The sequence below is a fragment of the Drosophila gunungcola genome, chromosome 3R (genome assembly GCF_025200985.1).
Source record: "Drosophila gunungcola strain Sukarami chromosome 3R, Dgunungcola_SK_2, whole genome shotgun sequence".
Lineage (NCBI taxonomy): Eukaryota > Metazoa > Arthropoda > Insecta > Diptera > Drosophilidae > Drosophila > Drosophila gunungcola.
The window spans coordinates 17,886,540-17,903,953 of record NC_069139.1 but is presented as its reverse complement, the minus strand read 5'-3'; the positions used below and the strand labels follow the sequence as shown (position 1 = coordinate 17,903,953).

The window sequence follows — 17,414 nt, the reverse complement described above, 5'->3', positions numbered from 1 at the left end:
TGTGATCCTGTGGGAACATTGCTCGTGTGCGTCGAGTGTGCTTAATGTGTGTTCGACTTCCCCGTTCCTCCTGAACCGGCAGGACCTCGTCGTCTCACTTCGATCTCCGGTGTAAAAGGGGACAGGGCCAGCGATGCTGATCCTGGAGCGCTGCTCGCGTGTGGCTCGCGGTGTACACACTTTCGGCTGTAAGTTGCTCGCGTTCCAGGACCTTTGTAATCGATGGATGGGTGGTGCATGACAGGGATTTGTTACACTTGTGGGGTCTCAATTGCAGTGACGTCAATTGGAGCTTCTACAGTGGGTCTCTGTGGGTGAACTCCTAATTAGTTAGAGCGTTGATTAGTTATAAATAGACAAGTATTTAGTAAACTAGTTATTTATTAATTAATTGTTTAAAAATTAATGCTTTTGCTACATTGGTAAGCAGAACATACTTTTTTTCGATGAAATGTAAATATAAATAAATATATATATATAAATATTCTCCTGGCAAAAGTCACATTACTTGGCTATATAACATTTGAATCATTTCATTACAATCATAGGAAACTATACATTTTAATTGAGTTAAGATATGGAAGTATATCCATTCCTTGTTCTTTTTGTTTCAAATGTTTTAAAAGTATTCTAAAATGTTGCCAGTTATATAAATATATTATAATACATAATAATAATAACACATGTCAGTACTTGCAACTGGCAGTAACAACAATTAGGACATTAAAATATGCGAATCTATATCCATATAAGGTTATGCGAAATTTAATTTGTTTCATTTTATATCTCCATTCCTAAGAATGAACCAAAAAAATGGGTAATACACAAACGAAAATATATCTACTTACGTGTAATATTTTAGACTCTGGTGGAAAACCTGTACCTGTAATAAAACATTTTGACAATACGACAATTTCAAAGGAGAACACAAGACCAAAAGCATTATTGGAATAATGTCTTTATTATTTCCAAGCTCCGTTCGCTATTCATATCCCAAGAAAATTAGGCACTTAAAGCTTCATTATATATTCAGTTTATTATTCAAGTATTCATGACTTAAATTAAATGTTGTAACGCGAAAATGCGAATTTAAAGCATACAAAAAAATGTTTCCTTATTGAAACTATGTGGAAGCTCAGTGGGGAAGCTCTTTGTTAGGGTGATAAAATAAATTATAATCAATTAAATACATGAATCATTAAGTCTATGGGAGATCAAATACAAAATACGAACTTAAAAACTATCACAGGAACATCACATCATCTTGTCAAATCAACTACCAACTAAATACGATTCTGAGGCAAATGTTTACACTAGACCTTGGAAAACTTGGATTGTTTCGTACTCGAAACAGAGTGGTAAAGCTATCAATGTAAATTGGTTGCGTATATTTGGGATGCTCTTCACCAGGGACGCCAGACATCCTCGCCATTGGGCATGTCCTCGTCTTGAGGGGATTTGGAGCGTTTTTGATCGGATAGATTAACTGGCTCCTCTACCATTTCCGAGCAATCCTCTTCCTGCTTCATGTCCTTGAGCTGGTGGCCCAGCTGCTTCATCAGGTGGGTGCCGAACTGGAGATCCAAGCCGGGAACGGTGGAGAATATGTGCGACACCTCGTAGGCAGCCTGGGTGTATCCGGCCCGGAATTTGTCCAAGTTGACCTGGGTGGCTGGCGGAGATTGTGGATTGGCCACCCGCTGCTGTTGCTGCGCCTTCAGATAGTTGACGGTCAGCTCCAGGATGTCCGCCTTCTCCAGCTTGCTGACCTGCTCGCCCTGCGCATCCATCGTGTCCACAATGAGGTCCTTCAGCTCGTCCAGATAGAGGTTCATCCGGGCGCGTCTCTTCCGCTCCAGAAGGGGTTTGGTCACCTTGCGGTAATGCTGGGTTTTGGTCATAAATCTCTGACCCTGCACGGCCATTGTGTATAATGAGGGTGTTTTGGCGTTGGCGCTGTTTGTAAATAAGGTTGCGATGTTGCTGCTGCCGCTCCGCACTGCACGGTAGTCACTTGAGGAATGATCTTGCCGCAAGGTAAGCTGATCCTTTTTGTAGCTTCGTAGCTGCCGGTGCCGTACACTTGCGAAATCGAAATCCTCCCCTAACTGCCACCACGCACTGCGATCACAATGCTCCTCCACGCCGACGATCACCACGAAGCATCAATCGGGTCACTCTCTGCTTGTGGCAAGATTCCCTCGGCGCTGCACGTGTGCAACATCAAACAGAATTGGATCGGGCGGAAGCCGATGTGGCTCTCTCTTTGCACAGACAAAAATTGGAAGATTTTTAGGAGAGGCACTACAAAAAAATTAAAATTACTTACATTAATATTAGTCTATTAAAAATATACTGCTTTGGAGAAAGATTTGTTTTTTGAAGAAAGATTGCATTTAATGGAAACCGTAAATATATATAAACTTACCTAAGTTATTACAAAACTTCTCTCTTTTTATGCAAGTATCCTTTTGTAAATAACCTTTTTATTTAAAATAGATAATAGTTAGTTAATAAATGTATTACATTTATTTTTTATTTATTTAAGTATTTTAATGTTATAGTTGTTTACAAAATTAAGACTAACATAGAACTTAGGGGTGGTTTATTGTTTATAAACAAGAGCAACATCTTAAGGAATAAATATTCAAACAATTGTTGGTTTAAGAAACAATGTACATTTTTTTCCGAACTAAAGACAAAAACCTTTGTTTTACCTTTTATTTGGCATATTTATAAACAATTATTAAGTATAGTAATCTTACTTAATTTAAAATTATTAATTTTTCGAGACGATCCGAAAAGATGTTTGTGTGATTTTCATGTGCTTTTATATCAGGATAATAGTTGTAGGCCATCCTTGAGTTTTTTTCAGTGTATTTACTAGGGCCTAATAACACGTTCTTCGGATCTTCGCTCTCTTCGGACCTCTCTCTTCCGCGTGCTGCTGCCGTGCGCCGGCGCAACAGCCCAAAGAAGGGTCGGGGTCGGAGACGAGGAGCACGAGGAAGAGCCGAGGAAAGACGAGTGCCGGAGCAATCAACCACCACCACCAGCAGCGCACCACACGCACACACGACATCGCCATCGCCATCGTCATCGACATCGACATGACCTCGACCTGCCTGCCAGCCATCCGTGCCACTCTCCCCGCTCCCCGATCCACGATCCCTGTCTCCCTGGTTCCCACTCCTCTCGAAGAAAGAGAGCCGTGCCCCATGCGTGCCGTCCTCACTTAAGCCAAAGAGCCAATCTCGTGTTGCACATGGGTGTGGGCTTCGGGTTGTGTGCGTGCATACACACTGTGCAAAAAGTCCACAATTTGAAGACTACAAAGACGACATTTTCTCGATTAAAAATAATTTTTTAACAAATTTTTAGTATTGTTCTATATTTTCTCATTTCAATTTTTGAAACTCTATTGACAATAAAATAAATTATAGACTCTTATATTTCAGGTCCTAGCTTTCCTCTATATGGAAATTTAACTTATAATAAATCTTTCAAATTTGCTTTGGTAGTAAACACAATATTATTTTCGACATTTTTTAATCGAATTTTTCTTAAGTTAATATATAATTGGGGTTTTTCGATTTTTTTTTAAAGAAACAAAAAGGAGTTTAATACTTCTTAAAATTGGCTAAGAAAGCCCAGAATTATTGATATTTATGCAAATGTAAAAACATATTTGTCTTTTTAGACCTTTCTTTTCTTTCAGTGTGAGCTCTTCCCTTTTGGCGCACAGTCGCACCAGACCTCATTTCCTCTTTGGCGCGACATTGCGTTACACTTACGGGCACGGAGCAGCAGCAGCAGCAGCAGAAGCAGAAGCAACCACCGCAGCAACCACCACCATTGGATCAGCATAGCACCACCCAGGCAAGCAGCCGGTGCATGTGCATCGTGAGAAAGTTTGCTGGAGGCATTCCCACAAGTATTGGGATTGTGCCGCACTCCTGCTCTCGGTTTCTCGGCCTCGGTCAGCTGTGACACTTGTTTGGCGCATTTCGGCGAGATTGGGTTTGGGTTTTTTGGGATTGGGCCATTGACGAAATCCACCTGCCCGAGGGTGAGTTCCAGTTCAAGACCAGGGGTCGCTGCAATCGCTGCCATGAAATCGAGAAGTTGACAAACAGAAAACGGCACCAGCGACATCGCTGACATCTGATGGCACTGATTTCGTACATTTCGTTTGCATTTTTCTTCGTGGGGGAGGTTTTTCGAGATCATCAGAAAAGCAATGTTTTGATATGGGTTTTGGGATGACTGATGCAAGACAGCCATATGCAAAAACAAAGATTTCAATTGCGTCAACTTGCGAGGAAGGATGAATATTTGACACGAGGGATACGCGTCTGACAATGATAAATTATTCTTATTAATCGTGTTGCTTATGAAATACTGGAATCTGCTGGCAGTGGAAATAAATATTAGACAAATGTGTTATTCAGTGTTCAAGGATTTTTTAAGAAGGCAAAGTTTTATAAAGGATCGTAATTATTATTCTGTAGTTGATCTAAGCTAAAACGCATAATTATCTTTTCAGTACAGGGTAATAGAGCCGATTCCCAGTAAAACACAAGTACATGTATTCATTGAACTTTTGAATTGAAATATTTTAATTTGTTCAATATTCTTTACATTGATAAATTTGGGACATTAACATTTTATAAATATCTTCAAGTGGCTGTAATATACAAAGATACATTTTTAATACACATATAGCAACACACACATATACATTTAGATTTATAATAAAGTATAGAATTCTGTTCCATTTTTGCTCAACTAGTTAAAAAAAAATGTTGTTTTATTCGAATAACGCCAAATACAGTTTAAAATCCATGTGCTGGAAAGTAAGTGTAACGGACTAATTTGTTGCGTTTATTGTTTAATAAGAGGTACAATTGTGTAACGTTCGTAAAGTTTTATTTTGGTTCGATTCTGTTCGCTTACTAACACTATTTCGATTAAAATCTTGGTTTGTGCTTAAAACTAAATTATATTTAAAGCGGACTGGGTCGTTTTAAGCTTATCTTCGTTTAGTTTTTGGTGTTTTACAATTTTCTTGCAGCATGTGCCGATAAATAAATTAGTATGGTCTAATGAGAGATGAACTTCGTTAAAAAAATGATATTAATAAGAATAAACAAAATAAATGCCATCTGATACATTTGATGCGGGGGAGATTCCTTTATAATACAAAACAATGTAAACGACATGTGGAGCATGCCGCTTTCTTAAAGCTTTAAGTTATCTTGAATTCGTTTCGTTTGATTTTGCCTTTACTTGCTTTCTTGGTTAACTCCGTTTTGCCTGGTCGTGGTTATCTTCTCAGGAACTGGTGGACTTGGTGTGTTTAGTTGCAGTTGCGGATTGCAGTCGTTGAAATGTACAATCGCTAATCGTTTAAAAATATTTCTGTTCGACATCTTCTTCTATGGGTATCCTCCTTTATCCACTCATTTCTACACATATATTTATATACATTTGTTTTTACATATATCGTTTCGAGCGTTCATTTCATTTTTCGCATTTAGTGGACATCGCTTCTGGACATTCTATACACACATATACCAATATATAAATATTCTATGATTTTGTACGACATTCTGTGGGGTTTTCACGTTCTCTAAAAGCACTTTTTAAACAGATTTAGGAAACGCATTACTTTTGCGATTAGTGTGGTACGTCTAGTGCGCGGGTTTGTAGTTGTTATTCATGCAGCTGAAAGTAAGACAAAAGTTGCATAAACATATCGAGGAAAGGAATATTTGGGGTGAAATGAAAATCTGGGCAAAAAAGCGGTGATAATTCATACAGTTACTTATATATTACTTCTGTTATATATTTGCTTTTATAAAATGTAGTTGTTAATGAGAGTATTTAAAATATTGGTGTATTTTCTGTATTTTTTTTATTTCAAGCTTATTTTGGAGCTACTGGAAACTGAATCTATTACTGGGTGAACATTTTAATATTGCAATAATTTGAAGTGTTCTTGGCATGCATTTATCAGAAATATATTTTGGTTCTCTGCCATAATTAAGCTTTCGGGAATTACATTTCGCGTTTCTTTTTTTCTGTTATATTTGAAACAATAAATATTTGGGGCAATACTACACTACGCTACATAAAGTGGATTTAATTTACCAACATGATTTTGAAAATATTTGGTAAACGCTTTTAGGTACCAGATATATCTTCAATATAATTTTCTAATTTTGAACATCATTTTGTGTGTATGGTTAAGTGCATTATTTTGTGAGTTTTTTCGTCTTTCGTCTTTTGTTTAACAATTTGCATGTTTTTTGTTATAACAAAAATTTTGGGACAATGGTTCCATTATGACATTGCTTAGATAACTACGAAATATATATTTGTTTCCAATCATGGTGTTATTCTGTGGCATTTGTTTTCAGCTATTCTTAATTTGGTTTAATATTAGGTTTCAATAGTTATGTATTTTACTTGTGGAACGTTCAATGTGATGGACTGTCGTTAATTCGATGTTTGGCGCGTGATTTGCTGTGTGAGGCGCGTCGCAGGCTGCTGACGCTACCTGGGCAATTGTCATAAAAATCTAATGATTCCGATGAGAATGCTATATATCGCAATTGGTGTGATATAAAGAAAAGGTTAGGTTTAAGTAAATACTGTTTGTACAACTCTGTGTTCGTTCAATAGGGTTTGCTATTGGAAAGTAAACGCTCTAGATTAAAGCAATGCAATACGTTCTCAGTGATTTGAGCAAAAGCTCACCCAAACCTACTTGATACTAACCTTTGTCTGTGGGGGAGCCTAGGGTCAGGCTACTCAGGCTGGAGCTCAGGTTGTAGGGACGCGGGGAGGGTGGCACCGGGGCGGATTCATCGCCTGGCAAACAGGTCTCAACCATGGCCTCCAAACAGTTGACAAACAGCTCCGAGGATTCACCCATCATGTTGTACTGCAAATGTATTGTTTTTTTTTGAGAATAATATATTGTTTGCCATGTATTCATGAACCTACTTTAGTAAAGGGTCCAGCAAATCGCCAGAGCCCGCCAAATCCACAGCTTTGAAGGAAGTGAAGTTGCTGTTGGGAGGGATCTTCACTGGCCAGCATATTTTGTATGATGTTCTGCACAGAGTTGAGCACCACTTGATCATGGGACACTGACAAAATATTGTTTATCTTTTGATCCAGCAGCGAATGGCTGAAACAGAAGAATTTTTATAAAGCTTTTTTTCAAAGACGTTATATATTTTTACTCACATAACTGGAAACACCTTGGGAAATACCACAGAGCCCTCCGCCAAATACTGATACAAAACACGCGTTTCGCCCTCATCCGACGAATACTTGACCAAGGTGGCCAAAACAGTTAAGACCAGGGCTTGAATGGACAGATCAGGCAGGACCTCCGGGTCAAGCAGGACATTTGATTCGTTGGACACTGACGAACGCGAACCGCGTTCCTATTGAAATTAATTTCACAGGAGTTAGTTAAGACACATCAAAATGGACAATCCAATTACACACAGATATGGTTTAAAAAAAACTAGTGAGAATGGTAGATCTACGAGAAATATGCATGTTGGTCATGGAGTGAACTTGATTCCTTTTTGGCCGCCTTCATTCAGTGCCATGCAGAGTAACCAAACTAAATGGCATTACAGCGAAACATCAATGGTATTTTAAAATGGATTTTAGTAGCAAACTTAGATAAATAGGGTTTAGTGGGGTAGTAGAGTTAGTTTAGCTAAGAGATAACTAAATTAGAGCAATACCTGACGTTCTTCGATGCCGGTTGCATTGTTCGGATCTTTGGTTGTCGGCACCGAGAATGAGCGTTGAGTTTTAAACAAAACCCGCGCGTTCTACGAATGTTTAATTTAATGTTCGAGTTGGTTGTTGTTTTTTGTCACAGTGTTGATGTTGCAGTTGTCGTTTTAGCGGGTTTCGGTAACCAAATCAAACGTAAATCAAATGACAATGTTCATGCGTAGTAGTAGTAGTAGAAGTGGCAGGTGGCAGTTACAGTTTATATTTCATATAGAACATATAGTAATATTGATATTGATGAGAGTTACAAGCACCAATTATGTGTAAGATTCGGCAGGCAGATTATGGCATAAATACGAGTATACATTGTGATATACATGAAACGTTTTTTTTTTAAATTAAATCAAACATAAAAAGAGAAAAGAAAAAATCATTGAACGATTATTAGTTATGCAACGGCTGATTTCGACAGATAGTTGATATTACATAGTAAGGGGGATAAATAGATTATATAGGTTTGAAGATATAAACTCAAATAGATGGCCAAAAGTTACTATAGCAGATGGTTATAACCACTTTTGCACAGCGAATTTCGAACACAGCTCGGCCTAATCGATCATAAGTGCTTACCTGAAGAGTGGGAACTTTGTGCTGGCGAGCAAATTGCAGCGCGGATTGGTCTAGGATATCCCAGCTCTTTTGTCGACGCGAGAGGGGCAGGCCAATCTAAGGGTGGATTCATAAATGTATCTTTGAATGATTTCAGTCCATTTTCTCTAAGCTCACGGCTTGCACTCCACTGGATGCTTCCCCATTCTCCACACTGCCACTAAGATCAGCGGGCCAGCGGGGCAGGGCGTGCTTCACATGACACCGGGAACGGACTTCCTCGGAAACAGCCACCAGTGCGGTCAAATAGGCCACACTATCCGGGGTAACTTCGAACTTGTCTCGATGCAGCGGCTTGGCAATGATGCCCAGCAGCATGGTCAGCACTCGAGAGGTGCGGGAAACAGTTGTGGGCGTAGGATGGCGGAAACCCTAAAATTACGGAACAATTTATAGATAATCCTCTGATCCATATGAACTCGAAACTTACCTTGATCAAATGCCCTACCAGGGCAAAGTGAAAATTGCTGCGGAACGAAAGGCCCACGGCGTGATCCAGCTGCTTAAAGTGCCACTCCAGTTTTTCCCTTGTCTTCATCATGACCTCGGCTATGGTCTCCTTCTTGTCGAAGCAGCCCTGGGACTTGAGCGTGTGTAGGTTCTGCTCGAGCAGGGCCAGGCCAGCACCGTACAGGGTAATCTCGTCCAGCTGCAGCACCGAAATGGCCACCCAAAAGAGGGCCCGATGAATGGGCGACTCCGGGCGCAGCAACGGCTGAATGCGGGTCAAACACATGACCAGTGCCTCGATCAGGATAAGATCGTTAAAGGATTCCAAGGCCTTGACCAGGATGCGCAGCAACTGCTTCACTTCGTGGTCCGTTACACTTTTGCTGATGCAGCCGTAAACTATGAGAGCTCTTGGCTGCAGTGCTGGATTGTAGCAAAAGGCAAAGCTCCGGGCCAACGAAGTCCAGGTGTTTAGCCAATCGCAATCGGGAACATCGCGCATGCAAGCCTCCATGATTTCGAGTAGAGCATCCGTGATGACCTCCAGCGATGGTAGCGACAAGCGCTCCCGATCCGCGGGCAGCGGTTGAGTGACCCTCTCATTTCCCAGCCACTTGTCCGTGGGATGACGGCAGCTGGAGCGGAATGCAGTCACTGCTGCCGACTTGACCTTGCTGATGCCAAAAAGCAGATAGAACTTGGGCAGCGAGAACTCATCCAGGGACAGACGGAGTACACGCTGCGCCTCCTCCGAAAAGGAGGGATTCGTGCAGGTGCACAGCGAGTGAATGATGTTGATCACGAGGCCGTGGGTGGAGGCTCGCATGGACAGCGATCCCGAGCAGACCAAAAACGTGATGGTGTGGAAGAGGTAGGGTACCGATGTGGCCACGTCCAAACAGTTGTTGAAGGACAACATGAGCAGGTACCGTCCAAGGATGGCTATGTCGTCCCACATCATGTGCTGCTCCAGATACTGAGTGGGATTCGTGCAGGATTTGTCCATGACGCGGCACATCCGGGTTATTACCTTCTTGGACACCAACTGGACGTTGGCCGAAGCAAGAGCCACTGCAGTGTCCGCCATTATCTCCACTTGTGGTGAGCCCAATCCGTATGTAATCGATTTATGCAGGAAATTGTCCAGAACCATGTCGATGAGCTCGGGAATTTGACCAATCGATCCCCATATCTTCGCCTGCACTGAGGGATACATTTCCTTCTGGTCAATAGTTAAGTTAATGAGCTTGTCGAGAATTTGAGAAACCTTTAGCTTCTTGGAATCGTCGTTGGACTTGCAAAACTTGACTAGGTTCTTCAGCCAGGGCGTCATATACTCCAAGCACAAATGCTTCAGCTCGATTGTGCTGCGCTGAAAGCCCTGAATCGACTCCTCGAGGAACTCCAGAGTAAGGTGTGGTTCGTTGGTGGCCAGCTTTTCGCTCACAGACTTAATAAATATGGTGTTGTTGGAGGGTATGCAGAGACCTTGGGTTTCGAGGAGCTGTCCCTCAATCTTCAGGTCAAAGGTGGCGGTCAAAGCACACAGCAAATTGTAGGCAGCAGTCCTTAAGTTTGGATCACATGATCCCAGATTGAGCAGCGCCATGTTTAGCAGTGTTCCCGGCACATCCTTTGGTCGAATCTTTTGATGTACTGTTACTGAATCCGGTTGACTAAGCTCCCAGCGATTTCGAATGTGGATTATGGCCTGGACAATATTATCGCAATCGTTGTGAATGAAGCTCAACTGGCCACTTTCGTTGGTTATGGACAGGGTGAACTGGTTGTCGTCCACCAGGCACACCTCTTCAATTTCAGAGGCATAGTAGACATCGTTTAGGAGCACCGAATGAGCCAGAACCTTGGTTTTTTCAGCCGACGTAATCTGCAATGCAGTGGGACCCACTTTGATGGCCACCTTGGTGTCCTTGTGGCTGAGTTTCAGCGCGTTGCTGAACACCTTGAGATCCTCGTCCAACGAAAGAGTGGCTCCCGGCAACTTCTGTTGCTCGGCGTCTATAAAATCCGTGAGTTTGTTCGGCGACTCCAGGAAGAGAAGCTTGCGATTTCCCTTTAACGGTGCCAGGATGCGATCGTGGAATTTGGTGTATTCACGCACCCACGAGTTGCAGTTGTAAATATACACCGCATGGACATTTTCGTAAGCTACCGTGGGCAGAACGTAGAACCATTTCTGCAGGAATTCGGTGCGAAAGCGATTATCCGAACAGGTGTGCGTGAAATCGATGACCACCTCGAAGGGCGAGTGGCAGAAGGGCTTTAGCGTGAGAATGACATGGTAGATAAGCAGATCCCCATTTGTTTCTCCAATCCTTAAAAGTAATAAGCAAGTTAAATCATTAATGATTTAAATAAATCCGATTATAAGCAACTTACTTGTATCTTCTTGCAATGTAGTAAAATACTGGATAGCCAGATTTGCTGGTTCCCGCCTGGTAAAATATGTTCATTGACTTCAGCGTCTTGAACTCCTCTTTCTCGTGCATCTGGTGCTTGACCATGATCTCCTCGAAGTTCGTGGATGACATGTCAATGGAACTCCAGCGCGCATAAGAGCTGAACATCATGTGCGAGTCCACGGGTTTGTGCTCCGGCGGACCCAAGTAGGCCAGCAGAGTAGCCATTTTGTCGAATGGACGCCTTCCCACCGCCTTGTGATCCCGACTGCTTGACAAATAGTCGCCGATCTTCTCCTGGTGCGTCCATAGCAACCGATGCAGGGCCAGAACATTCGCATCGGAAATAAAGCTCATGCTGTGCGAGGTTTGATCCACGGTCTCGCAATCCGAGGCAATCTGGATGAAGAACCGTCGACCGGCTTCGAAGTGATCGCGCAGGAAATCGTTAAAACACAGCATGTGCTGCTCCTTGGAGAACTCAACGTGGTTGGCAATGTTCTGCAGGATCTTTGACATAAGCATCAGACCCCGTTTGGCTGAGCTGTGAACCTGCTTGTCAACGATTCCTAGTTCTTGTGGGGAAACTGAAAAATTGAGAGATTAGTACGGGATTTGATTTAAGAATTTATTTTAAATCAAACCTATGGCTGGATTGATGAAGCGCAAGAAGATGACTGTGCCCACTGCACCAATGTTGTTCTGCAGCAGATTCGGAAAGCGTTTGCTTAACACTTGGTACAGGCAATGGCACATGGAGCGCAGCTGGGGGGGAAAGCGATCGGACGAGTTGATAATGGCATCAAACACCTTCTGGGTTAGGGCGATCAAATTGTTTCTGTGCTGATCGATGTCCTCGGTGGGATCAAGTCGAGCTGGATCAACCTCAAAGCAGGTCTCCTCTTCCTCATCGAGCAGCGGTCGAATCAGCGGCTCCAGAAGCATTTGCAGATAACTAGCTCCATATATCTTAAAACAGAAGGCCATGATCTTGCTGCCCAATGAATTTCCACGGAAAAGAGTCTGCATGCAATCGGAGACCTCCACCTCGCGATAGAACATGTTCCATAAGAGGGGGGACAACAGGTGCTTGGCATCGAACAGCGTGACAAGGACCCTTGCCAATTCGTCCATCTGGGAAGTGGTTACCACATTTGCCAACGCCATAGCAATGGGCAATTCACCCTTGTCGCTGATCATTGTGACCAATTGGACCAGTTGCTCAAAGCGATCTGCTAGCACTGTTTCAGCCAAGGTATCGAACTCGGTGCCTTGCTGCAGGATTTGGGTGAGCACCTCCATAAAAGCGGCACGAGTTTGCAAATCCGGATTATAGCCCAGATCGATCGAGTGCATCAAACCCGAGTCGATGTTGGCACCTAGCAAATTGGACATGGCCAGGATGGTGGCATTCCTTAGAGCAGTCAACTTTCCAGCTGCCATTCGAGGACGTGGAGGCAACAGTGGAGTATTATTCATCTCCTTTTCCGCCTCAGAGCTGTCGATGCAGTCGTTCAGAAGGTTCATAAACAGGGTAAAGTACTTTAAAAAAAGCGCACTCTTTGCGTCCATCAAGTCCCCTCGATCTGATTCCTCTGGCTGGAGGGGAAGACCCCGAAGTAGGGCCGCCACTGCCTCCATGCAGGCTTGATCCAAGTCTCGAAAGATGAGGGAAGTGTTTGTGAGTATGGCGGCATCAGCCGAGCTGGGCGGCGCAATCTGATGCGAGGTGCCCATCACCCAGTCGGTCAGGTATTCCACCAGCTTGTTTCGAAACTTCATCTCCTGGCGGAAAGCGAGATCATCGCGACGCTTCATCATCACTTCGACCAGCTGGCACAGTTTTGTCTTTATTCTGATGGCGTATACGGTCATGTCCAGGTGGCGAACATAGCGTACTATTCCCAACATCATGCCTTCGATACTTGTAACTCCCAAATGTTCCGACGGCGAGGGCTGCTCGTTATTGGGATCCTTACTGGCCTTGGGATCCAGAATAGACTTCATTATGTAAATGGTGTGCTCGATAAACTGTGTGTTGATGTCGGTCACATTGACGTTCACCTGGCCCTGCTGGTCGAAAAACTTCTCCACGATGGCCCTAACCTGGTCGAAGAGTATGGGATACAATTGAGTGGACATTTCCTCGCCCACTAGTTCCTTCACATTCTTCTGGATATTCAGGCCGATTTTCTCGTTGCTGCAGACCAGAAGTCGCAATAGTTGGCCAACGAATCTAGATTTAAGAACTGGGTTAAAGAAGTCAAGAAATAAAAGTAAATATTAATCTTACTGTGTTACTGGACAGTAGCTGACATCTTGAGGCGGTGCTGGTGGGAGTGTGGAGAGCGAAACCGTACTTGGATGCAGCGATCCGTGACCGGAACTCGTGGAACTTGAGTACAGAGAGTTTTGAGCTAGAGATCCCAACGAGGCGTTGTTCTGCGATTGCTGTAGTAGCATTTGACGGCTACTGCTGCGCTTGTGAAGACAGACACCGCCCAGAGCCAAAAGAAACCAGGTCATGTTGGCCCATTCGTTGATCTGCTCCTCCAGGTCGTGCTCTGAGCTCTGGTGACTCGCTCGTCGCTTTCCCATGCCACGGTGGAAGACCTCCGCCTGGCCATCTTCGCCCTTGCTTTTGGGGTATGTTTGCAAAACCTTGCTGGACACTTCCCAATTGCGAAATGTCTCCTCCCAAGCCGGTTGCACACCGTGGACGCAATGCTCAATCTTCCGCAATAGCGTCATAATGCGCTTTTGGAGCGTAAGGCGGCTCAGAACATTGCCATGGGTGTTGTCAAAGAAGCAAATGCGAGAGTCCGTTGCAGCTAAAATGGAATAATTTAAGTGAAACACAGCTAAAATAGAAGTAATTAAAAAACTCACTTGTGGAAAGCTGAGCCAGCTCTTGGTAAATATGATAATTCGGCATAATGAAGCCGACGGTCAGCTCATCGGAACTACAGCAGATCTCTGCCTCTTCACATAGCAATCCGAAACAGGACAGCGAAGTAAGCACCGCATCTAAATCGACGCTCCAGAGGTACATGAAGAAAACCACCTCCATCTTGATGTGAGCTTGTTTGCAAATGGCAATCTGACTGCCCACATGGGCGTAATCCTTGTGCCGCTGGAGAAACGTATTCCGGCAGATTAGGATCTCGCGCAGCCACTTTAACACATCCGTGTAGTTGGCTATTTGGTGCTGAATGAGCTTTTGCGAGATGGAAAACAACACCTGCGAACTGACGTCCCAGAAGGTGTTGATGGGAGCCTCTGGATTCCAAACCTCAATCTTTTCTGGGGCGTGCAGAGCGAGCAGCGCCTCCATAGCCTCCTGCGCAACATCCGGCATAGTAGTTTGGTGCACCAAACTAACCAGGCCGTTGATCAGCTCCAACGTCGAGCTCTGCACTTCGTGGGCCACTTTTCCCTGGGTCTGCAATATTATATATATTTAATAATTTTTAGGAATAAAGAAAATTAGTAACTCACATTCAACAAAAGCGTGGGATCAGCATGGATCAGTCGCACAAGCAGCAGCAATAGCATTTTGTGGGCAGGACCCTCTTCAGCCCGGGTCAAACCCTTTTGGGTGTCCTTCGATTTGAGCGTCAGAGATGTTATATAGCGCAGTGGGGTATGGGCTATATAGCCCTGAGTGGCTTTGTTGAGAGTATCCGTAAACAGGGCCCTCAACTCTGCGGAGCGGTAATGAACCACATCTGTTTGTGGCCACCAGGACAATCTGGGTTGGTTGACAATCCGGAAAGGGTTCTTGTTTTGCAGGCGAAAGTCCACATATATGTGTGCCAGCCTAAAAAATAATCGATCTGATAATTTAAGTTTGAGTCATTGAATTAATTTTATTAATTACCTCAGAAGAGAGCAAACTATGACGAAGTGATAAGCCTGCGGCGATGATAGATTAAGGCAAACTTTTAGCGCCTCGATGTTGTGGGGATTTATTCGGAAGCAAGAAACCCAGCAGTCAATCATCAACTCGATATCCGCGAAGTTATACCCCTGGCCGCGGGAGAAGGGTTTGGCTGGATTGAAGAGAAGCGCTTTGAGATCGTTTATGAAGAACTGCACCAGCTTGAAGACCACGTTGTTGGAGTCGGTGTTGTTAATGTAGGTGGATGCTTTGCAGAGCTTCACACAGGCAATGGCCGAGGATTCGGTGACCTGTTTGGAGGGAGAGTGCTGGCCCAGGCCTCGTTTGATGCTTTCGATGAACTGCTTGGCCGAGAAGTCCTTGTCCCGGGAAGTGGATTGGCCCGATTTGGAGGCAACCTTTTCCTTTTCCTTATCCTTTTCTTTTTCCTTCTCCGACTGCTGCAGTTCGTTGACGACGGCCTCGAGGCAAGAGGGATTTAGTATAAGCAGGAGCATTTGCAGCGGCCACACAAGGGTCTTGCTTTTCTTGTTCTCGGTTTTGAAGTACTCCACAAAGTCCATCAGGGGTTCCCAGCAGCTAAGGGTATACAAATCTATAATATGGGCATTTAAATACTTTTAATTTAAGACCTACGTGGATATATCTCTATTGGTGCCTCGTTGCAAATCCTGGAACTCCTGTGGATGGTACTCAATCCAGTTCCAGATAGCCTTCTCTAGTGAGTAAAGCAAGATCAAAGGAGGTGCACGCTTTGAGCGAAACTTTGTAATGGTTTCTGAAAATATGAGCATTTAAATAACCTTCAGTAGGAGAACGAACAAGTGTACCCACCTTGTAAGAGCTTGGTTAGTTTAATCATGTCCATATCGATGTGTTGAATCAATTCGATGTCGTTGTAGTCTGGGTTCTCCTCAGAGCAGGATGTCAGCTCCTGAATCCTGGCCGATATGCGATTGAACACAGCCGAAAAGTGATTCTGCGACAGAGCAAAGAGCACCTTCGATGCCAAGGCCTTGAGCTGGGCAGCATTCGGATTACTGTCGCTCTGGACATCCACAAATTGGGAGATTTCGCGCAGCAGGAGCTTCACATTCATGGCCTCCTCGAAACGAGCCGTGTCCTTGGTCTGGTTGGTCAAACAGCGCTCCAGAGTGGTCAGTATGATGACCAGCGACTCGAAATAGCAACGCTCCGGCTCATGGCGATTTTGAAGAGCCTGCAATAAGTTACATTTTTGTTTACTATTTAACGATGGGGTTTGCTTGCAGTACTCACCGCCTCATTGACCCTTTGGAGCATTTTAGTAAGTCCGGAAATAACCAGGGAAAAGCGATATCGCGATATGTGGATTAGACAGGCCACCAGTTGGTCCTGGCTCATCCTGGCCTGCGTTCCGTAGGCTCCGATTCTGTTCGGCAGCTGCAGAATTGATTGGTATTAGAATTGATTGATTATTTTCATTTCATTCATAAGTGCCACTCAGTGTTATTGTTATTGTCGCTATCTCGCTCTCCCACGCATTTGATTCAGAGCACACACGCATAGAGTGCGTGGGACACACATACACCCAAGCGAAGTGGGCATGTGTGGGAGGGCAAGAAGCAGAGCAGCAGGTACATTTTTTCGCCTGGGAAAACGCAGCTGCGGAAAAGCTGTGGAAAAACACTTGCCTGATCCTCGAAACGGGCCAAAAGGGCACTAGCCCACTCGCCTGGCTTTTGTGTGGCCATTTTGTGCTGTTTTCACAATTATTTATGTGTTTTTTACTGCATTTTGGTAGGTAAAAATGGAACCTTTTCACTGCGTTTTGGCAAGTAAAATGGGAACCATTTGTTTGGTGGGCAAAAGGAAAAGCAATGGGGTGAGTCCCATTTTGGTTGGTAGTCGCAGGTCGCCCTTTTTTGGCTTAGAAATCCACTTCCTGCTTTTATTTTCACAATTTTCTATCCTCCCAAACTTATATTATTTTTTTCCTTCCAGTCGCGTACTAAGTAGAGATGGGCATTGCCAGTTAGAGATGAGCCTTTCGCCTTGCGATAGTTTGCTCAGGGTGACCATTATGCCATTGGCAAAAGGCGAAAGCGCGTTTTTTTCAAATTGGTTTCGAACGGCATGAAAATTACAAAAAATTACCGGAAATTCCAAACCAAAGCCAATTTTAAGAAAATTAAGCCATAAGTTTTTAAGGTATCAAATCGAACGGC

At 43.7% G+C, this 17,414-nt stretch overlaps 3 protein-coding genes across 5 annotated transcripts; 1 reads left to right on the top strand and 2 right to left on the bottom strand.

Annotated features, from left to right (window-relative positions):
• Nucleotides 1-975: 975 nt before the first annotated feature.
• Nucleotides 976-2,304, bottom strand: LOC128252467 (enhancer of split mdelta protein). Its single transcript, XM_052980205.1, has one exon. It carries the CDS (start codon nucleotides 1,923-1,925, stop codon nucleotides 1,404-1,406), a length of 522 nt encoding a protein of 173 aa, XP_052836165.1. The 5' UTR covers nucleotides 1,926-2,304; the 3' UTR covers nucleotides 976-1,403.
• On the top strand, nucleotides 2,133-4,575 carry LOC128252233 (uncharacterized). Its single transcript, XM_052979798.1, is given in 6 exon segments — nucleotides 2,133-2,213; nucleotides 3,133-3,269; nucleotides 3,719-3,752; nucleotides 3,754-3,968; nucleotides 3,970-4,069; nucleotides 4,552-4,575. Coding segments are annotated over 6 exon segments (591 nt in total).
• Nucleotides 4,576-4,591: 16 nt separating this feature from the next.
• Nucleotides 4,592-17,205, bottom strand: LOC128252464 (neurofibromin). Of its 3 annotated transcripts, none has more exons than XM_052980199.1 (18): nucleotides 16,881-17,205; nucleotides 16,486-16,629; nucleotides 16,042-16,426; nucleotides 15,844-15,985; nucleotides 15,187-15,786; nucleotides 14,805-15,126; nucleotides 14,196-14,748; nucleotides 13,600-14,137; nucleotides 11,951-13,542; nucleotides 11,287-11,893; nucleotides 8,867-11,222; nucleotides 8,554-8,808; nucleotides 8,398-8,493; nucleotides 7,773-7,862; nucleotides 7,258-7,460; nucleotides 7,012-7,198; nucleotides 6,784-6,949; nucleotides 4,592-6,604 (listed from the first exon to the last, which is right to left on the bottom strand). In XM_052980199.1, the coding sequence occupies exons 1-18, from the start codon at nucleotides 16,938-16,940 to the stop codon at nucleotides 6,483-6,485; spliced, it is 8,418 nt and encodes a 2,805-aa protein (XP_052836159.1). In that variant the 5' UTR covers nucleotides 16,941-17,205; the 3' UTR covers nucleotides 4,592-6,482. The 3 variants fall into 3 exon arrangements, with proteins under 3 accessions (XP_052836159.1, XP_052836162.1, XP_052836161.1); XM_052980202.1 differs by having other exon boundaries at nucleotides 4,592-5,727; XM_052980201.1 differs by lacking the exon at nucleotides 7,773-7,862.
• Between the last annotated feature and the right edge of the window lie 209 nt (nucleotides 17,206-17,414).

Excerpts from the sequence above, each read along its gene's own strand:
- LOC128252467 (XM_052980205.1), bottom strand. The coding sequence starts at position 1,925 with ATGGCCGTGCAGGGTCAGAGATTTATGACCAAAACCCAGCATTACCGC.
- LOC128252464 (XM_052980199.1), bottom strand. The coding sequence starts at position 16,940 with ATGGCCACACAAAAGCCAGGCGAGTGGGCTAGTGCCCTTTTGGCCCGT. Across the intron at positions 15,787-15,843 it reads ACCAATAGAGATATATCCAC|CTGCTGGGAACCCCTGATGG; the intron begins GTAGGTCTTAAA and ends GTATACCCTTAG. Across the intron at positions 15,127-15,186 it reads ATAGTTTGCTCTCTTCTGAG|GCTGGCACACATATATGTGG; the intron begins GTAATTAATAAA and ends ATTATTTTTTAG.